Raw genomic sequence first — 21,737 nt, 5'->3', positions numbered from 1 at the left:
CAGCCGAGGAGCAGAAACATTCATACAGTGGCCCAATTTGAACAAGCAGGGGCTGACCTTCTCTCTCAGTGCATATTTTACATTTTTCTCCTCCGAAAGAGAAGCCAGAGAAGGGAGATGGGTCACAGAAAGCCTCTTTCTGTGGGGCCATGGGCCCTGCCCTCTCCCTGCCCCTAGCCTCCCACTCCCACCGCCCAGAAGGGCGGGAGAACACAGACCTCAGCCCCCAGGCCAGCATGACTTTCCATTGGGGCCCGGGGTCTGCCCTCTGGAGGGTGACCAGCGCTTGGCTACGCCATGGTCAGGGCCCCTGGAAGGAGAGCAGGGGGACCCTCCTCTCTGGGGACCCGGAGCAAGCCCCAGAACAGGGTGTGGGTGAAGGGCAACAGTTCCCACCACTGAAGGAAGAGGTGGGAGACCCAACTCCCAGGCCCCAAATTCAGAGGGCCTGGCCCTGTAGCAGCCGCCTCATCCAGGGCCTTGAGGTCCCTTGACTGCACCCTGCAGGCCGAGCAGGCGTCCCCTCGCGGGTCCACCCCCACCCTGGGTCATATGTGCACTAAGGAGCTTCAGGAGGTAACAACAGCCCCATTTGAAAGTGAAAGTCCCCCAGCAATGGCCGGTGATCCCCATTTATTGCTGGCGCTAAGGGAGGGCCCAGGGTGGGCAGGTGGGGTTTGGCACCTGAGAAAGGCAGGTCAGGCGCTGTGGGGCCCTCTGCTGGGAAAGGTGGCCCCATGCCAGCCCTTGCTGGCCCCTCCTGTCCTGGCCTCCGGGAAAGGGGGTTGCGAGTGGGGGGGGGCGGTGCTGCAGCCCTGGGCAGGGCCATGGAGCCTGGACTCTCCTCTTCTGCCACCAGAGGGAGCTGTGCTGCCAGCACCAAGGCTCCCAGGGTGGCTGCGGGCAGGCCAGGACCAGGGACACGCCTGGCACCGCCCACTGCTGGGGCTGGAGAGGGGAGCCCTGCTTCCAGGGCTCACACCTCGACCTAGGGCCCTGCGGCCAGTTTGTCCCATCCTGTGCAGGGGCATCAGGCTCCCACACTTGGTCCCACCCACCCACCCAAATAATCCCTGCTTTAGAATATACATTATATATTAAATGTTTCCTCTTCAATACCATTCCCCTCTCATAGTGTCAGGTCCAGCGGGTCCCACAGGGAAGAGCAGCCTCTGAATGTGTAAAGCACTCTGTGGGCAGCCTCGGGTTCCCCAGGCAACAAGGAGGGGTTCCTGCCCAGTCCTCTTTGTGTGGGCCAAACCTCATCCTGTCCCAAAGCCTAGCTCCAGGCTGACAAGGAGCTGACATGGGTGGCATGGGTGGCTCCTCGTGCCAAGGAAGTCCCGGGCATTTTCTGGGCCTTGGAGTGCATGTGAGTCTGCCCCGGGGGAGCTGCCCCCGCCACCTCATCCCACAGCCAGAGAAAGGCCACAGAGCGGGGCCAGTTGGGGAGGGTCCTGTGGTGGGGGCTGGAGGGAAGCGGGGGGTGGGGAGACTCCTCTAATTATTGCAGTCAGGTGTTCGAGGAACACCAGGAGTTCCTGGGAACCTTGTTGTGGGAGGGGGGGCGGGGGAAGAGGCAGGGCAGAGGCTTCACTTGGTTTTAAGGACATCGGAGTACATCTCCTCCCTGTGACCCTTCTCCATTTTTTCACAATGTATCTACACCTTAAGGTAGACCCAGTAGCAGGCAGCCTGGTATACAACAAAATCAACAAAATCGTGCTAGGGATTCCTCCAGGTTGTGATTTCCTCCCCCCTCCCCCGGCAAGCCAAGCGTGAGAAGCCAGCTTCTGCCCATCCTCTGCCCACGTCCCTGACCGTGCGCCGGCCACGTAGCCGGTGCACTCAGGGTGGGGACCCCGTTCCCGCCACCCCTGTTCTTTGGGAGACCCACATGTTTATTTCACGGAAGACGGAGTTGGTTACTTCAGGAAGCTCTTTGTGGAGAATGTGGTAGGCACCTTCGTATATCTGCAAATTGGGAAAGACAAGAGGTCAGGGCCACAGGAGGGGACAGGTGCAGGTGGGGAAGGGGTGTGGGGGGGCAGAACGGCCGGGGCTCCAGGCGCACCCCCCTGCGCCGAGGGTTCCCTTCTATATGCTGTCATTGCCTTCTGATCAGATGGTGGTTCAGATACATTTAAATGTCCCATCCTGTTCCAGCACTCCCTCTCAAATCAACTCACACCCTCCCTTGACTCTCTTTCTCTCTCCAGCTATGGACCCGTCTGTGCCTCCATCTCCAAAGGGTGATTTCCACTCTCTGTCTACACATCCCCGCCTTCCATCTGGTGCACAGCTTATTCCATCCTCACTTTCCCTCCCACCAGCCCTCAGGAGCGTTCTTGGCACGGGCTCCGGTGACCTTCACGTTGCAGGAGTCAGGGAACACTTTCTGCTTTCATATGATTTGACTTCTCAGCGTCATTCAAAAGTTGGCCAGCATTAACCTTCTAGAAACCCTCTCCTCTTGTGGTTTGCACGGATTTCTACCCTCCTGGTTGTCTCCCTGCCTTGCCAGCAGCCCCTTCTCAGTCTAGGCTTACCCAGGGCCCTGCCGACCTCTGTGGGCTGGTGTGGCCCACAGGCATGGTCATGGCCCTCCTCCTCCCTCCCTGGAGTAACCTCGTCCGGTCTCGTGGTTTGAAAACCATCCATGTTCTGGTGACTCAGGAATTTCTGTCTCCAGCCAGACCTCTCTCTGAACTCTAGATGCATCTATTTGACTGTTGATTTGCCATTTCCAGTGGGACTGCTAATAGGCACCTCCAAATTTCCTATTTTTAATACCGTGTTAAGAAACATAGCATAAAATTTGCCACCTTAATCATCTTCAAGTGCATAGTTCAGTAGTGTTAAGTATATTCACATGGTTGGGCAAGAGATCTCTAGAACTTTTTCATCTTGCAAAACTGAAACTCTGGCCCCATTAAATTCCCTCTCCTCGTTCCCCACTGCCCTGGGCAACCACCATTCTATTTTCTAATTCTATGGTTTTTTGACTACTTTAGATATTGCATGCAAGTGCAATCATACAGTACTTTTTCTTTTGCAATTGGCTTATTTTATTGAGCATAATGTTCCCAGGTTCACCCATGTTGTGACATGAGTCAGAATTTCATTCATTTGTAAGGCTGAATACTATTCTATTATTGGTCTGGAGCACATCTAATTTATCCACTCGTCCATCGATGGACAACTGGGTTGGTTCCACCTCTTAGCTACTGTGAACAATGTTTCTATGAACATGGATGTGCAAGTACCTTTTAGAGACCCCGCTTTCCTTTTTCCGAGTTTTTCTTTCTTTCTTTCTTTCTTTCTTTCTTTTTCTTTCTTTCTTTCTTTCTTTCTTTCTTTCTTTCTTTCTTTCTTTCTTTCTTCTTTCTTTCTTTCTTTCTTTCTTTCTTTCTTTCTTTCTTTCTCTCTCCCTCCCTTCCTCCCTCCCTCCCTTCCTTTCTCTCTCTCTCTTTTGAAAGCCCGGAGGGAGGGGCAGAGGGAGAGGAAGAGAGAATCTCAAGCAGGCTCTGAACTGAGCGCAGGGCTGGATCTCACCACCCTTAGATCATGACCTGAGCTGAAATCAAGGTTTCAGCTGACTGAGCCACCCAGACGCCCCGGTCTTTTTCTGAATTTCTGTTGGGACTCTCTAATAGGTAGCTCAAAATGAAATTCTTGATATTCCCCAGATCTCTCTCCCATGTTACCCATCTCAGAACACATGCTGCGTCTCCTCACTGTGCAAGCCCACCGCCCAGGACTCGCCCTGGTCCCTCTATCACCATCCCTCCCAGCCGGCTCCTGCCCTCCACTCGTGTCTCCACATGGCAGCTGTGAGGCCACCTGGAGAACTGAAGTCAGCACAGGCCACTCTCCAGCCCCAGACACTCCAGTGGCCCCTCGTGGATCCGAGAGAAAATGTCCTGACTGTCCAGGGACACACAGGACAGGACTCCCCGTCCTTGCTCGGCTCACACACCATGATCTCACCAACCGGGGGTCTTTGGTCTGGAATGCTCTTCTGCCATTCTCCCTGAGCACCCCATCTGAAGTAAGAGCTTCACCACTGCCTCTGGTCACCCAGCCCACCCCTGGCACCGACCCCCTGCCTCATCAACCCAGTGTGATTTCTGTTTATTGCTCATTCTGCTGGGATGCAGGCCACATGGGAGAATAGGACTTGGCCTGTGTGTTCCCCAGACCTGGCACAGAGTAGGTGCCTATGAGTGGCTGAATTAATGATTAACCGAGTGGTCTTCCTGGCGCCAAGGCCAGGGTGGGCCGCAGGAGGCTCCTACTTTCTGGCTGCAGGCCTGCCTGCTTTTACATGCCCCCCCCCACCCCGGGCAGTAACACCAGCCAGCCTTCCTTTCCCTTTTCTCCTTTCTCCTCATCCACAGACCCATATCTGCTGGTTGGTGTGGGCTGGGGTCTGCACTTCCTAATGGTGCGAGGGGAGCACCTGATGGCTGGTAGGGATGTGAGCATCCCTGTCAGCAAGGTGCAGGGAGGAGAGGGCCAGGAGCTCGAGCCGAAGACCTGAGTTCGAATCCTGACTCTGCCACTCAGTAGGCGTGGAATCTGTGTGACTTGTCTCCTCTCCCTACAAGCCCCGGGTGCAGGGCCCCCACATGTGGTGGCTGGGGCTGTGGTATCACGGTCAAAGATGTGTCTGCTCAGGAATGCACACCGGGGCTGTGTCTGTCCAACCAGCCACAGAGAGCCACTTTCAGGAGCAGTTGTCCCCTGACGGGTACCCAGCAGGCGCTCCTCTAGCTGGGGCTCTTCCCAGTTCCATCAGGCAAACGAGATGGGCTCATCTCAACCCCACAACGACATGTACCGTTGTGAAAGCTACTCCGGGGTGGTCCCTTGTGGTCTATTGTGTCTGACATGGCACGCGGCTAAGCCACAGGTGCTGTCCCCTCTGTGGGACACGCTCTTAAAGAATCCCTCAAAGACCAGATCCCAGCAGGAACACTGCCCCTGTGTGCTCAGAGGCCCCGGTGGTGGCAGCTGGGCTGGAACTACTACTGCTGCTGCTGCTGCTGCTGCCACCGAAGGCCAACACCGAAGGGGGCCGGGCAGAACACAGGCCCTTGACCTTGGTCATGACAGAGCTGAAGACACCCCCTCGGGGGCCTCTTTTGCTCAGTGCCTGGCTGCAGGTGCTCTTTCTGAACTGCTAACTTCTCAGTGTTCCCTCCTTCTTCCTTATAAGCTCTGTCATGAGAACGGTCAGCTAGTAGCTCATGCACTCCCTTAGAATTAACAGATCCCTGGGATTTCTGGTGCTTATTCCCGGGGCGGGGGCCGGGGGCCACCAGTGCCATCTTCCCCCTGCCTTGGGGGATTGGTGCCGGGGTAGGGGGGCAGCTGCTCACCTTGAGCGTCTTGTCCTGGCTCTTGGCGGATTCCATGAGCAGGTAGGCCCCTTTGCTGTCACAAAGGCGGTCGGCAGAGCCCTGGAGCAGCAGGAAGGGCAAGGTCAGCTTGGGGAGGGCCCGCTCCACCCGCGAAATGGCGTTGAGCAGCTGGATGCCGAAGCACACCTTCAGACCTGCCCGGCAGATGAGTGGGTCCGTATTGTAAAGCTCCACCTGCAGGCAGAAGAGACAGAGATTTCCATCAGTCTGTGGCTAGGGTTGGGGGTTCCGGGTCCAGAGAAGCAGACCTATTCCCCAGAAGTCTTCCTTCTGCTCAGGCCTGAACAGCTGGTTCCATTCGGGTGAACTGGGTCTGCGGTGTGGGTGCCGAGAGCCGGCAGCGTGGCCGGCCCTTCCAGAACCCAGACCTGCACTCCTTCCAGAGCCTCTTCTTCCAGGGTCTGCTGCAGTCCACATTCATACACGTGCCCACAGACTGTTCCAAAGCACGCACTGGTCACTCAAAAGGTGTAAGCGGCGTCCTTTTGTTTGCTGTGATGATTTCACTCAGAGATGGCTCTGAAGATGTTCTTGTGTTAGCTTGTGTGGATTTGGTTTTCTTCCCTGACTTAGTGTCTGCTTGGCTGGAGCGAGTGAGGAGCCCACGTGAGCTACTGAAGGCCCGGGACTGGTGGGAGGGAGGGGTCCTGAAGGCACACGGGAGCAGCGAGCCTTGCGGCAGGTCTGGGATCCAGAGTTGCCTGCTGCCCTGACTAGGAGCCTGTTGACCCCCTTATCATGTCTGTGCCTTCGTGGGATGTGTCTGAAGGCAGGTCCTCCCTCCTAACCGTCAGCCCACTGGACCTGACCCTGACACCCTGTTCCCCGTTCATGGCTCCTAAGCCCACCCAGTCTTTGGTGGGGCAGCCCAGGAACCCTGTCCTGCTCTCTCTAGCCCAGATTACTTTCTGCCTTGACTCCTTCTGCCTTTGAGGGGACAGTGAGCTGCCTGTTCCCTATGGCCTGAGATGGGGTATCTGTCAGAATCTGGGTACTAAGTTTCTGGAACTCTCTGAGGCCCATATAGGCAGGTGGGAGACCACAATGCCCCTTCACTCACTTTCCTCATCCTCGCCAACAGGATCTTAGCTAGTTGGAGAAGTGCCGTGTGGTGTCAGGACTGGGTGAGGGAGCAGAGAAGCCACGGGGACAAGATGTCCAGGAATAGTGGTCTCGTGAGGCGCCAGAGTGTCCACGGTGTTCTGACTCTGATTCTCTGAACGAGGGGGCTCCATCTCCCCTTCCTCACTACCCCCTACAGGGCCTGGGCCAGAATCCTGGATCTGTGCCAAAGGGGATAGGCTGTCCTGGGTCAGTGCTGGCATCCCTGGACTCCTCGCATGCTGGGGACTGAGCACAGCAAACCAGACCATTTGTGAAAAGCCGTGCAAGAGGGAATAGCCACTTCCTGCAGCTGAGCTGGTGCGACTCTTGCAGGGCTGGGCCATCTGTCTGGGGGCAGGGTGGGGACAGTGCATGGTGACAGCAGGGGATCAGTAGGGGTCTGTAAGGAAACCTCTTGGGGAGAGGGCTGTCGGGTCCACGAGAGAGCTCTGGGCTGAAAGTCTGTCTCAAACTGACACTAACAGGAACAATGGCAGTGGCAGCACCCATGACCTGACACATGACCCAGGGTGTCACATGCGGGATCACATTCGGTAAAAAGAAATAAGGACAGCTAACATTTATTTCTGAGGTCTCCCACCAGTTTGGCTCTAAGTGCTCAACCCGTTTAAGCTTCATGACCTTCATAAGCACGCTGCGTGAAGAGGAATGGTTCTTGTGATCCCTGTTTTGCAGAGGAAGAACCTGTCATTAGCTTCCCAATTCTTGTTCTCCCCTCTAGAACCCTGGACGTTCGGTTTGGAACACTACCACTCAGAATAAAGGACTACATTTCCCAGCCTCCCTCGCAGTGGTGTGATCATGTGACCAAATCCCAGCCAATAGGAAGTGAGCACCAATGCCAGGTGCAACTTCTCATCAAGGCTTGTCTTCCTGTTGCCTCCTTTCCTCCTCCTACCAAGGAGGGCAGAACACAGCAGGAGAAGGGAGAGAGGTGAGGCCACACAGACGAGGGCTGCACCCTGGAAACAGCGAGCAAAAAGATGAGAGCCTTTGGCTGTGAGAAGTCACTGTGCAGAGAAATGAGCCTCTCTCCTATTAAACCCCTGCTGTTGTGGTCTGGTCCTGGCAGGCTGGTGAGCCCAGGCTAGCCGTGCTCCATGTGATCCTGCAGGACCCTGCCTGCCAGGAATGTGTGCTAATGTGAGCACAGGGCCAGAGCCTATTATGTCCTTCCCAAAGCCGCCCGACACTGCCCTGCTGACCCAGACCTTCCCGGGCATGTGAAGGCCCTGGAGGAGTCTGTTTAATTGCTCTGACAGCCCAAGTGTCTTCCTGTCACGTCTTCCTGCTTCCTTTTTCCATGTCTTGATCACGTAGGCCCTGTTTACACAATGGTCTATTATGGGCCCAGGGAAGGAACTAGCAGATGTGTTGGGGAAAGGGCAGGCCCTGGTGTGAACCTGGGTGGAAGCCAAGGGGCAGAGGGAAACTGGGACCAGGAGGGAAAATGCAGAAAAACTGAGGCTCAGAGGGCCCAACCCTCCCTTCCTCCCCGCAAATAACCATTCTGGCCCAATCGTGGCAGACTTTGTTTTTTGAGAGCTTAAGATCTAAATCTTCCCAAAGTCCTCCTTTTGGGTGGGAATGTGTCCTGTCACCCCCAGGAAGGAGACGGACAGGGGTCTCCCTCCTACACCAGCTCCAAGCCCTGAGCACTGGTCAGGAGAACTTGCCCATTCAAAACCAGAGTCAGTCCCAATCGATGACTTACTGTAGGATTCCATCTCCATGACATTCTTGAAATGACAAAATGAGAGAACAGGTTAGTGGTCGTCAGGGCTCAGGAGGGGTGAGGTGGGTGGGAAGTGGAGTGGATGTGGCCATAATGGGCAAAAAGAGGGATACCGTGGTCATGGGGATGTTCTGGGGCTTGACTGTATCAATGTTAGTATCCTGGTTATGATACTGTCTTATGGCTTTGCAAGATGTCACCACCAGGGGGGGACCTGGGTAAAGGTACCTGGGATCCCTCTGTATTGTTTTGTTTTTAGAAGTACATATGAATCATAATTATCTCCAAATTAATTAAAATAATTAAAAACACATACCAGGGCGCCTGGGTGGCTCAGTCAGTTAAGCGACTGCCTTCGGCTCAGATCATGAACCTGGAGTCCCAGGATCGAGTGGCTCCCTGCTCAGTGGGGAGTCTGCTTCTCCCTCTGACCCTCCCCCCCCCATGCTCGCTCTCTCTCTCTCTAAAATAAATAAATAAAATCTTTAAAATACACACACACACACACACACACACACACCCCAAAGAACCAGTCTTTGGTACTCTCTCTCACACCCAGCTCCCTCTATTTTTGGACCACAGCTGGTCCTGCCAGCTGAGAACAGTGTCTGCTGGGAACATAGCAGCCAGAGGCTGATCTGAGTCCAAGGGACTGAATTCCTGCTCCAGATGAATGACTCCTGGGGCACCTCCACTGGCTGAGACTTGAAGTCTCAGAACAACATAAGGAAGACCAGAGGAGTGAGGCCTACCGACCTTGATACCTCCTAGCTGTGTGATCTGGACAAGGCTCTTCTCTCCTAGACTCAGTTTGCCAATCTTGTGAAATGGGATGATAGTAAAAGTGCCTTGGGAGATTCAGTGAGATGATAAAGCCCTAGTGTCAAGCCCAGGGTCTGGGCCACAGTGGTGGCGATAATGTGTCAGTGGCATCTGAGTCTGACACTGGGAAGCAAGGAGAGGAGAACCGCTCTTTGCTGGAAGCAGAACAGGGTCTGCTTCAGAGACCCCAACCCACGAGGTCTCAGATGAGGCCCTTTTTCTTCCTGGGCCTCGGTTTCCCCGTAGAGGGGACCTCAAAGATTCTCCTTGGGTTCTAAGTCTGATAAGCTGAGAGTATTTTCCTGGCCCTGGGTGTGTTTAGTGACCCTCTAGCCCCTCAATGTTTTCTGAGGCTCTGAGGGCTGTTAGCAAGGTTGAACTTGACAGACAGGGAGGGATGTGGCCACTGGGACTTCTGACTTCTGCACATAGTGTCCCTGTGGGAAGGAAACTTTGCCCCAAAGCACAGTAAATATAGCTGCAATCCACAGCTGGGAGTTTTCTTGAACTTTTGGTCAAGCAAATTTTAGGCCCCACCCCTACCGTCAACTCTCTTGACCTATTTTTAGAAAATCAGTTCTGTGATGAAAAGCTGAATTCATTTTTGATTAGAATTATATTAAAAATAACTCACATACTGAGCCCTTAACTCTGCCCCAGATGTTATATTAAGTGCTTTTCTTGTATTTGCTCATAGAAACTTCTCAGGAACCCTATGCAGGGACTAGTGTTATTACCGCTGTTCTGTACATGAGGAGCCCGAAGCCCAGAGGGGCCAGGTGACTCACCCAAGGTCACACAGCAAGTAAGGGGCAGAGCCAGGATAAGAACAGAGGCCACTGGGCTCCCTATAAGCCTTCTTAACCGCTCACCAGGCTAAGCTCCCTGTCCAGAGAAGAGAAAGTACAAGTGGGTCTTGTGCACACAGATGGTCAGGAGCTGTGGAGGTGGCCCTCCCCAGAGAAGGAAGGGGTGGGTCCTTGGTGAGGACCAGAAACCTCCAGGCCTGAGAGATAATGAAGTGACCTGGTGGGCCACAGAGGTTGTCTTCCTTCACAGGCTGCCGAAGGGGATGGGGGGGTACCCTCGGGGCTCAGACCCACATGACACCATCTCCCAGTGTAGCCCCACAGTCCCAATCTCCTGCGATTTCCCCTCCGGTACCTACAGATGTGTCTACAGCTGGGCTTTTTTGATCCTCCTTCCCTTGAATCCCTCCCCGTTCCTCTGGAAGCCTTACGCTTCTGCCTGTGCTTTAGAGCCCAGCCATCCAGTGATCCCCACCTCCTTCCTCCATTGTTTAGGTCTCTGTTAATCCATCTGTTCTTTTCACAGGACAAATCAGAACACCTTCTCTGGCTTGCCTAAGAGAGAGGGCACGGCAACTCTATCCAAGTGATCTTTAGGAAACCCTGGGGAGCCTAAAATGGACTGGCAGGTCTTTGCAGAGGCAATCCATTTGTGTTCCACGTTTGTCTGGAATGGTGGGAGAAGCGATTTGTAGCGGGGAAAATCCTGTCCTATGTGCACTGGATTTCATCTCCCATCTCTGATGCTTTTCCAGCCTGATGCTCTTTATCTCACCGATGTTTACTCTGCTTTCAGGTCTCCGGGCAGACTTCATCTCTCCAGGGAGGTCTTCCTCCCCAGGCTCTCAAGCTCATGGCCCCCCACCAGCCCCGCATGTGCCCTCAACCACGGTCAGGTGTTTGGGCGCCTTGCACACAAGCGTGGGCCCCGGGGGGGGCAGACACTGAGAGGATGAATGAATGAGTGAGCCGACCTTCCTCCACCGCCCCAAGAAGCAGCACTCTGGACCCTGGGTGGCAGCTGGGATCCTCCACCGCCGGCTCGCTGGCCCATAGATGGCAGAGGTGCTGCTCCTGTCCTTCCTTCCTGTGCCCATCTTCTGTGCCTACTACTGGGGCTGCCCCTGACATTTCCAGTTTCCAGAATTCCCCTTCCCACGTCCTTCATCCTGTCTGCTGGGGAGCCCTGTTCCCTCTTGGGGTCCAGTTCAAGTGTTTTCTGCCATTGACCCAGGCCCAGACACCATCGGGGAAACTGGCACTTCTGTCCCCAAGTCTCCTGTATCTTTAATGACACATGTGGTAATGACAGCTCCCATCCCTGTGGCATGGACACTGCACCAGACTGCACCCCCAAGGGGCCTGAGGATCAGTGACACTGAGTGGGTTTCCAAGGTCATGCTGGGGCACAAAGAAAGAGACAGAGTCAGGGACCTGGGTCCGGACTTAGGCCTTGCTGCTGGAAAGCTGGTGCTCTCCCCATGGAGCTGGCTGCCTGCCTCTTTGTCCTCTACCAGAACCACTGGTGTCCCTTTCTGTCCCTGGGACCATAACCCCAGAAGACAGGGTGGCTCATCGGTATTCCCAGCCTCTGGCTCAGGGCCTGGCCCGAAGCAGGGGTTCCACGGGAATTTGCTGACCTGACGTGCCGCCTGCAGGATGGCAGAGGGGAGATGGGGGTCTTGCCTAACTTGGCACAAAGCCTCCCCAACTCGGTTGACTGAAGGCAAGCCCTGTTCACCAGGACGCCCAAGGCTATGACTACTGGAGTGGGTGCCCAACTTTGGTGCTTGAAGTTCTTGAGCTAGCCAAGAACCACCAGAAATAAGGACACTTCCGTTCCATTGTGGTTATAAAAAGGATTAATTGGGATCAGCTTTTGTGAATGAATTACCACTTAATCAGAAACATATGAATTATCGAACATTCTTTCCCAAGAATTACTTTTTCTATTAAAGCTCGAACTCATGGACATTCTGGTCTCTGCCTTTTGGAGCCATGAGCCGGGCTGGCAGGTCATGACCCTGGGCCTGTGGTTGCAGGTGGTTTGCACAAACTCAGCATGAGTGATATAGACAAACAGCCCTGCTCGCTCCTTTGGAGTGGGGCTCCCTGAACTGTGACCCCCGAAACCCAGATACAGCTCCTGAGTGGTCACCAAAAGAAGGGGAAAAGCAGCCACCATATTCACCACCCAGTCACACTGGCCACAGCCACCTTTTCAGAGGCCCGCAGACCCACTAAACGGTAAGGGGAATAAGAAAGCATTACAGAGATCTCACAAGACCAACTCCCTAACGGCTGGTCACAAAATAGCAAGATATGTGATCATGAGTCTTAAAATCAAAAGTTGGAGGCAACTAAGGAAATCAGAATATGGTGTAGCTAGAGGATGGGGTAGGGAATTCCTATCACTTTTCCAGCATGTGATAATGGCATGGGGTTACGTGTAAATATCCTCCTTCTGGTTCCTTCCTTTTGGGCAACACACGCTGAAGTATTCAGGAGTTTAGGATCCTGGTGTCTGCAATGTAACTTCCAAAAGGTTCAGCCAAAACAGCGTATCCACTTCATGACACTGGACTGGGCAATGATTTCTTGAATATGACATCAGAAGCATAGGCACCATAAAAAAAAGGTAGGTAAACGGGACTACATGAAAATGAAGACCTTCTGTGCACCCAAGAACACTACCAACATAGTAGAAAGGCAAGCCACAGAATGGGAGACAATACTTGCAAATAATATACAGCGTTAGGATCTAGAATATATTAAGAGCTCCTATAACTCAACAACAACAAAACACAAAAAGCCTAATTAAAAAAAGGAAAGAGGGCTTGAACAGATGCTTCTCCAGGGAAGATACAGAAATAGTTGATAAACACATGAAAAGATACTCAACATCATTAGCCATTAGAGAAATGCATAAACCCAAAAGTATCAAAAGCAGGGTCTCGAAGAGATGTTTGCACACCCATGTTCACAGCAGCATCATTGACCAGTAACCAAAAGGTGGAAGACACCTAGGTGTCCATCGATGGACAAATGGATTAATGAGGCGTGGTCTGTGTGTACAATGGAATATTATCCCACCCTATAAAGATGGTTGTGACACCTGCTACAACATGAATGAGTTTTTTGAAGAAATGGTGCCAAGCAAAATGAGCCAGTCACAAGAGGACACCTACTATATGATCACAGTCATACAAGGGCCCTAGAATAGTCCAGTTCATAGTGACAGAAAGTAGGATGGTGGATGCCAGGGCCTGGAGAGGACGGGGAACAGAGAATTACTATTTACTCAGGACAGAGTGTCTGTTTGGGAATATGAGAAAGTTCTAGAGATGGTGGTAGTTAAGGCTGAATAACACCGAGAATGTAATTTATGCCCCTGATCTATACATTTAAAAATGGTTAAGATGGTAAATTTTATGTTCTGTATATAGTACCACCATAAATTTTAAAGAGATAAAATAGATATCCATACTGATGTTTTCATATTTAAGCATGGATTCAACAAGCACGGCGGAATATTTCCAGTTGGTGGATCTTAGGGAAGAGTCTATGGGAGAGCCTTGTACTACCATGGGGACTTTTCTGTAGATCTGCAATTTTCCATGATTAAAGTTGGAGGAGAAAGTTCATTTCCCCACATTCCCAGTTTTTAGGTTCTTTATTTGGTTTCCCTTTGCCAGTGGAAGCCAAACATCCCTCAGGTAGGCCTGGGGCAGGGAGACCCCTGTGGGCAGAGTCCGCTGTTCAGGGTTAGTGTCTGCCTGGGTCATTTCATGCCAAGGCTTGGCAAGTTGACTGCATCCTCGCATGAATGGGGGTCCAGATCTTAGCTCCCGTGTGGCTTTGAGGTAATGGAGTGTGTTCTGAAAGAGAGAGGCCCAGGGTTATTCCCATGTGAACCCAGCCAAGCGCGGCTTCTTTCTTCTTGGATCATGTGAAGGTACTTGGGAGAGAAGCCGCAGGGCAGGGAGAGCACCCCGTGGTCTCTGGTGTGGCTGGCAGCTGGGACGACCCCTGACGGTCTTCCTGCCAACTCACTGGCTTGTCCGTTGCCATTTGAGCTGCTGCCCAGAGGAACCCGCCTCTCTCAGAGTTGGTGGCAGAAGGAGAGCAGAAGGAGAGGCAGAGAAGGTGGGCAGCAAGCATGCGAGGGGGTGGGGTGGGTCAGGTGCGCGGACCCCTCGTGTGCAAGGGCCCAGGACCAAGCTAAACCCAGCCCTGTGCTCCCTGCTGGGCACTCACATACGGACACAGACATTCCAAGAGACATTCTAACAGCCTGTTTTTTTTGTTTTGTTTTTTTTTTTTTAAGGTGTTAGTAAATTATTAGCTGCTTCAAACAGACAAGTCCTCTGTGGGGCACGTGAGCTAGGAATGATGGAGAGTCACAAAATAAAATCAGCTAACCAAACCAGGCATACTGGAAAGTTAATAACCAGTTCTCAGAGGGGTTTTCTGTGGGAGGCTGTGTCCTGGGCACAGAGTGGGAGGCTGGGCCTATCTTTAGCTGTGGGGACAATTAGTCAAAAGCCTTGGTGATGGCCAAGCTTTCCAAACCCAGGCGGGAGCCATCCGAGGGCCCCGGGCAGATAGGGCCTCCCCACAGAGGGGGTGGGAGTCACGCGGGCAAGAGGGGCAAGGGAGCCTCACCCTCAGCGAGGGGGCACCTCTGAAATGCTGGGCAGGGGTCTGGGGCGGCAACCCCCACCCCAGGAGGAACGAAAGGAAGAGAGCTGGCCACTGCTAACAGCAATCCGGGTGCCTGGAACCCACCATATGGCCCCACTGGCAGGAGTGCCGGCAGCCAGGATGCGCTTGGAGGGCAGCCAGCGCATTTATAGAAAACAGACGTGGTCCCGAAGACAAATCGCCTCCATATACACACAGTGGATGCCCCTCGCAGAGGGGATGATCAGAATCACAGCCCGGCCTTCCTCCCAGTCTCCACCTGCTCCACAGGCAGGATGGAGCTCAGAGACAGCACATGTAGAATTGGGGGGTTATCTGTGGTTTGAGGGTGTGAGGAGATCGTCAGCAACCTCCTCGCTTCACCTCTTGCCCCAACATCCTTGGCCGGAGAACTATTTAGAACATTCGAGGCTTTTCAGAGTGGGAGGGATTCATCCCATTGTGAAACCCCCACAACTGAGGGTGGTATGGTGACTACGTCAGCACTCCAATGTTCTGGCCAAGGATGCTAAATGTGTAGACAAACACACAAAAAAATGCCTGAGGGCAACTTCTTTGTTCTCAGGATTTTTGTGCCAAGGGCACTTGGCTCAGAGTAGAGAGATCTGGGCTCAAATCCTTACTTAGTAGCTGTGTGTCCTTGGGGAAGTGACTTGCCCTCTCTGGGCCCACGCTGCACAGATCCAGAGACTGGTAGCAAGACTGACTTCCAGGAGCTGTGGCGGGATGCAAGGGCTCCGGTGTGTGACTCGGAAGAAGGCTATGACAGTTGCGCACTGGCTGGTGTCAGGACAATTATAAGGCATTTTGGGCTGTATTCCCGGAGGCTTCGCACCTGCTGGGAGAACGTGTCTCCGTGGGCTGGCTAGTGGCCGTGCCGTGGTCCTGTGAGTAAAGGGTGTCATGCTGACAGGCCTGGGTGGCTTGTGAGAACACTTTCCACAGCAAAGCCCAGACGCACGTTGGGCTTTTGACACTCAGAGCCGCCTGCTTCCCCACAGACCGACTTCCAGATCTTCCAAGAGCCTGCGGCCCTTCCACTGGGTCCTGCTTTAGTGAGCTTGTTAGGCGAATGTCTCTTTTCTTTTTGGGGCTTTTATAACTGCGGGGTTCCATGAGAAATATCTTAGCTAAAGATGTGCCTTAAGACACCCTGATGTTAGATCCGGGGAGGTGCCTTTTCTGAACATATTTTCCCCCTGGGCGTTGCTATTTTTAAGGCTCAGCAGAATGTTCAAAGGAAGTCTCAGAGCGACGATGAGCGAGGGGCCGATTCTCTCCGTGGAGGAATGGAAACTCGCTCCTTGTTTATTTCAACTGAAGTCCAGCCTTCAGGCTGACTGGCTACCTCTCTTCCTCTGAGTTTCCCAGCACGGAAATGGATTAGCATTTCTAAAGAATCACCCCTTCAGCCTGACCACTCAGAAACCTGAGAAATGAGGGTGCGCAGCTGCAGGGTGCGGGCTGGACGGAGCAGGGAGGGAAGAGCCTGCTTTGCTCTGTGCTCACACGACTCCCGGTTTCTGTAAGGCCTTCAGTGGAATTTTCCATGATCTCAAAAATGAGATAAAAGCTCTGAAATTTGCTCCTTTTAAACAAAGAGGGTTTGGAACTTCATTTTCTTTTTTTCCCCCCTGCCTTTTTGCCCAAGTACCTTCGGGTGGAAAGATAAACAATTTGAAATTGCACCTGGACGTTTCATCCCAAAGATGTCAAAGGGAGTGGGCTCTCTCTCTCTCTCTTCCTTATTGTTGTGCCAGCACAGCTGAGGCAAAGATAATTGGTTTTACTAGAGATTGCACATTCAAGCCATTATTCAGGATGCCAGCAGGTGGAGGAGACCCTGCCCCCTCGGGCCTCTGTCACAAAGTGAATCCTGCCCACAGGCCAGCTATTGTAAGACAGGAAAGAGCTTAGGGATTGTCTATAGTGGCTGGGAGGAGGCCGCCAGGCGTGGGCTTCTCAATCAGATGGGTTCAGCTCTGGTCCTGATGAGTTGTGCCTCTCGGACAACGTAAACTCCTACTTAACCCCTGAGCCTCAGTCTCCTCATCTGTAAATGGGGTTAATGTCAACCTCGTTCACACACATCAGTATTAGATCGAATAGCACGAGTTTGGCTTTTGTGTTTCTGGGTCCTAAAGTGGTGCCTTTTCGCTATATAGATTGGCCTTTGGAAATGAAATTTTTTTTCTTTTCTCAAATATTCTTTGATCCCGGTTGGTCAAATTTGGCCCCAAGGTGTGGCTTTGGGAGGCACTGTGGGTTTTTAAAATGAATTAAAAATTTCAACTGAAGGTGGATGACTCTGGCAGATGGGACATCCCAGAGGTGGGGGTTGGTTGCCTACAGATCCCGCCATCCCCTAGGGTCTCTTGCTGGTGTCATTTACAAACAGGTGGCCCTCAGCTATCTGGGAGTCAGACCTCTGGTCAACACTTCTTCCCATTAAGGCCGATCCCCATTTAGTTGTCCATCCTCTAAGTGACTCAGAGGGCCAGGAGGTCACATTTTATAATAAAGCTACAACCTGAGAGCCCAGGTCTTGAGGAAACCCAGGAAGGCCACTGGAATACCAGAGTACCCCACTCCATTTTCCAGGGGTCTTGGGAAGCCAATGATTCCATGGTTTCCAATTCCTAAGGCAAGAGGGGAAACTGAGGCAGAAGAGTAGCAAAATGATTTGCTTAATGCTGAAGATAATTCTGGTGTCTTCCAGATGCCCAGGGTTGCCTCCTGTCCACTGGCCATAAGCCCACCAGGGTCCCTGCCCCCACAGATAGACCAGGTGGAAGAGCACACCCACCTACGCTCTCAGCCTAGGTCTGAGACCTAGGTCAGGCTAGGTCCCTGCGGCAGATCTTCGGAGTCTCTGTCTGCTCACCTGCAGCCTGGGGCTGCCGTGCGGCGGGTGAGCTCCCAGTACCTGCCCGGCACCCAGTCAAAGGCGGAGTACAAGGTGCAGGGCTTCAGCTAGATGAGAAGTGCACCAGCTCACTGAGCAGTCTCTTAATAGACCAACCCAAATCTCTGGGGTTTGGGACTTTACTCAGACCCAGTATCTCAGGTACATGAGTTGACCTTGACCTCTTGTCCCTGCTGACCTTGGTGCCTGGTCCTGGAGGTGGTGACATTAACCGGATGGCACAACCTCCCAGCCTCTTTCTCTCAAAGCCACCTGGCCTTTTCTGAGCTCCTTTCGGCTGGTTTTGCTCTTACAGAAGGTAAGAAGGTAACAGCTCTGCTTGGGGGGCTGTGATGGATTTCTGGCAGGGCAGTGGCTCTTAGGAGAAGGGGTTCACGAGGTGCCTTGTGATCTGACCTCAGTTCACCCCTTGCCGGTCACCTGCTGCCCTCTCTGCTGTGGCCAAACTGAGCTATTGACTGGTCTGCAAATGGGCCATCCTCCCTTCATGCCAGGTCTTTATCAGCACAGTTACTATTGCCGGGAACCCTCTTCCTCTGAACTCCCTCCAGCTCCAGCACTAGCTCCCACCTCCCAAGCCATGGACATAGGACTTTTGGCCTGGCCTGAGTTCAATCTGTTACCATCATCCCAATGAGTCCTCCAGGGACTGCCCCTCTATACACTGAACCCATGAGGTTGGGTGGGGTGAACACCATGCCTTTTCCTGGACAGTAAGTCAGGCCTGGACAGTATGCCAATAAAAATCAGCCCTGAGATATTTGTTGGCTTTTCAACACACTGTCTTTCTGCTGGGGTTGCTTAGGTAAAGCTGCTGGTGGCCATCTTTGCTTCCACTCTAGTTAAGTTTGCCTGGGAGTGAAGTAAGCCAGGGGATTGGAGTACTGGGGAGAGATGGATGGTGAATAAGACTTTTGAGTCCCTGGATCCAGCCATGCCTGAAGCCTTTAATTCCATCTATCAATAAATACTTTTTGCTTGAATCACTTTGAGTTGGGTTTCTGTCACTTGCGACCACAAGAGACCTCGCTGGTTCACACAAGTTCCTCTGATTTGCTCCTGTCCCTTCCCGCCTAATTCTGAAGCCACACGGCACCTCGCGCATCTTCATGTCCCCATCACTTCACGCAGGGCCTCAGCGAAAGGGACGGAACCACCACTCAGCTTTCCCACAGGGCTGCTGCCCTCAGTCCCTCAGCAGCACCCAGGTGCCCCCAGGTTTTCAGAAAGACTCACCTCCGTCTTATTCCGAGAGAGCACTCTGGAGTCAATTGGGCCCAGGGACAGGTTTGGCAGGACAAGGTTGAGAACTTTCGCAGCGAAGACCTAGCAGGGAGGGGAAAACAAGGGATGTGAGTTCGGTGGCATCCATGCCCAGCTCTGCCCACAGGACAGTTTACAATAAATTAAGGAAAGTGACATCCGAGCTGAACATCAGCCAGGTCCTCTTCCCCAGGCTGAACACCCCGGGACTCTGCCTGCTCTGATTCAGACAACCTCCAGTTAGTCTGGCTCAGATCTGGGCCGTGGGGGGAGCCGGGCGGGAGGTGGGCCGCCGCAGCTGACGGCAGGAATGCCATATCTATTTTTTGCCTGTTCCGGATCATGTGTGGCCGCCCTCCCCACAGTCACTCATCGGTTGCGGTTTGGAATTCTTTGCGGGAGCTGCCTAGCTGAGGTCTTAGGCACGAGTCACTTCTGTGAGTTTCCTAAAAATACACAGCAGGAGCAGAACCACCCAGATCACCTGTGAAGCAGGATAGCTCGGAAGATCCCAGAGAAGCCTGCTCTGATAGGGAAGAATCTGTGGATTGCCTTGGTTTGTCTCAGAGGGAGACAGAAATCGTCACCAGCTTGATCAGGAGATGCGTGGCAGAAGGAAAGAGACCTGATTTGATCCCCGGCTGTGCTGTCTTGCGCACTTGGATGCGAGATCAGGGCATCACGGAGCCCCCATTCCCTTAGCTGTCAGTGGGGACCTTGGCGTTCCCCCAGAGGACCACTGTGTGATAAAGCACCTGGCACACAGTAGGTGCTTAATCCGTGCTCCTTGAGCTTGAGCCCGATGCAGGGACAAGCCGCGCCTCCCCACCCGTCTCTCCTGCAGGATCTGGTGTTTACCCAGGAAGAGTGTGAGCCTGGATCTCACACTTCTCCCCGCAGAGGGGGGCTGTTCTCGTTTCTGCACTGGGCACAGACACTCAGGGGGGAGAGATGCTATTTCACAAGTGAGCTGTGACTTGCTGAAATTAGAATCGCAGGGAAGGTGGCAAGCAGTGAGTTCTCAGTCTTTGTGGAAGGCACACATCATGGAGCCGAGAGGTAGATGTCCCCTCGGTACCCTCAGCGGGGGTGAGGGCACTCACATCTACTGAAGGACAATCTTTGCTGTGTCGCATACAGCCGTGGATGCCCAGACTTTTAATCTTGACACAGATGCCGTGAGGGTTCATCTTCATTGCACAAGGAAATAGGCTCAGGCGTGCATCACGTGGCCAGCTGGGATGGGGACAACGGTCTGGGCGACACTGTGCTTTCCCCTCACACCACTGGCCTTGGTTATTCTCTTTCCATATGAGCGTTAAGTGGGGGCCTGAATTTCCTGTGGGTGACCACACACAGCTGCCATTGGGGCTCTCTGTGGAGTCACTTGCTGGACCCCGCTACCCGCTTGACACTCAGAGCTATAAAACATCCTGTGTCCTCGGGCTGTACAAGCTGGATGTCCTCTCACACGGCTAGGAATCAGGCAGAGAAGAAAAAAGGGGTTTGCTCTTGAAGGAACATAGGTGCACCCAGCCACTCTGAGGTCCACACGGTCAAGTCTGCATGCTTCAGGAAAAGATGGGAGCTCCCTGCCTTGAAGACCAGCCTCACTCCCGACCCCCCATGCCTGGGGTCCAAGCCAGCGATCCCCAAGCATGTCAACTCACTGCTGTCAACGCACCAGGTGCCACGCAGCACCCTGAGCTGACGTATGAGAATCTTGTGGAGAAATAGAAGGGAATCCAACTGGGAGCACTGGGGAAGGGCCTGGACTTGGCCATACAGTGTGCAGCCTCATGGGATGGACAGGACCTGTGGCCAGGGCTCAAGTGTCAAGGCAGGGTCGTGGAGCAGCCCCGCAGACAAGCACATGGCCGGGATGGCTCGGAGTCTGGAGAGCTCTCCCAAAGGAAAGGGTTTGGGTGCTTCCAAACATCTATGAACTCCAGAAATTGGAGGCTCCTCTGGGAACCTAAATTCAGGAGTTGGGATGTATGCTTTCAAAGGTTAAAGGAAAAGTTTAAATGAAGAGCAAATACAGCAGATGAGTGTGTGGTCACACAAGGCAGGGAGGCAAGGTGCTGTGCCCTCTGGTCCCCACTAGGGTCCGACTGCTTCAGGAGGGTGGAGGATTCCATGGGACTTCTTTCCTCCAGTAGGACTGGCCCAAGGGTGACACTGTTGGGGAAGGACTTAATGCGTAGCCCAAAGCTTGAGCAATTGTCATCTGGACATCTTGCCATCCTCGGTCACCCTCGCCATGGCTCCCTGAGTGGGCCTGAGGGCTGACCGTTGACGGTGTGCAGCCCTGCCATGCTTTGGAATCACCAGACATGTTTGGCCTGTGTGCCTGTCTGGTCTGGCCCAGCGTGCTCAAGGACACTGCTGTCTTCCCGCCCTTCAGTTTCCTACCATTTCCGGATTAGATGGCAGACAGCCAAGGAAAGGCCAGGGGGCATACCAGCTCCACAGCCAAGACACCCTCCAGCAAAGTGAAAGAGGGAGTCCACACAGCCTCCGTGCCAGCACTCCTAAGACCACCACCAGATTTCTTGTTCACCAATAATTTACGTTTTGTGACCGTCACCTGATTCTGCATGGACCCGGGCACACAGGGGCCGGCCAGGGGTGAGGAGACAGACTTACCTTCATCTTCGAATCTATGCTCTTGCCACTGGTCCTTCTTAAACCAAAATATTTATGCCCCCAAATACCAAGACCCTCACTTCTAGGAGAAGATGCTGAGAGTTTAGGTTTGACAAGGATCAGAAAAGGCAGCACAGTGGCTCAAACCATCCTTGCTCTGGATTCATAGGGTGGAGGGAGGGGACAAGAGGGCCAGGAAGGACTCTGCCTGCAGGACAGGATGACAGTCCTTTCTCCTAGACAACACTTTTCTTTCTCTTAACAGAAGAACTTTCTAC

At 53.3% G+C, this 21,737-nt stretch overlaps 1 protein-coding gene across 3 annotated transcripts in view; it reads right to left on the bottom strand.

Moving 5' to 3' along the window:
- Positions 1-1,645: 1,645 nt before the first annotated feature.
- Positions 1,646-21,737, bottom strand: part of LOC111159087 (monoglyceride lipase) — a 106,301-nt gene continuing 86,209 nt past the window's right edge. For 2 of the 3 annotated variants that reach the window (XM_022521477.1, XM_022521476.1), the window contains exons 6-8: positions 18,784-18,873; positions 5,385-5,600; positions 1,646-1,974 (exon numbers count right to left, since the gene is read on the bottom strand). In XM_022521477.1, coding sequence (XP_022377185.1) covers positions 1,849-1,974; positions 5,385-5,600; positions 18,784-18,873 — 432 coding nt within the window. In that variant the 3' untranslated portion in view covers positions 1,646-1,848. The remainder of the gene's footprint in view (positions 1,975-5,384; positions 5,601-18,783; positions 18,874-21,737) is intronic. The other variant, XM_022521478.1, reaches the window with a different exon arrangement.

This window comes from Enhydra lutris, unplaced genomic scaffold (genome assembly GCF_002288905.1).
Source record: "Enhydra lutris kenyoni isolate GAN:26980312 unplaced genomic scaffold, ASM228890v2 scaffoldscaffold66, whole genome shotgun sequence".
NCBI lineage: Eukaryota > Metazoa > Chordata > Mammalia > Carnivora > Mustelidae > Enhydra > Enhydra lutris.
The sequence above is the reverse complement of the archived record's forward strand: the minus strand, read 5'-3'. Positions and strand labels throughout refer to the sequence as shown.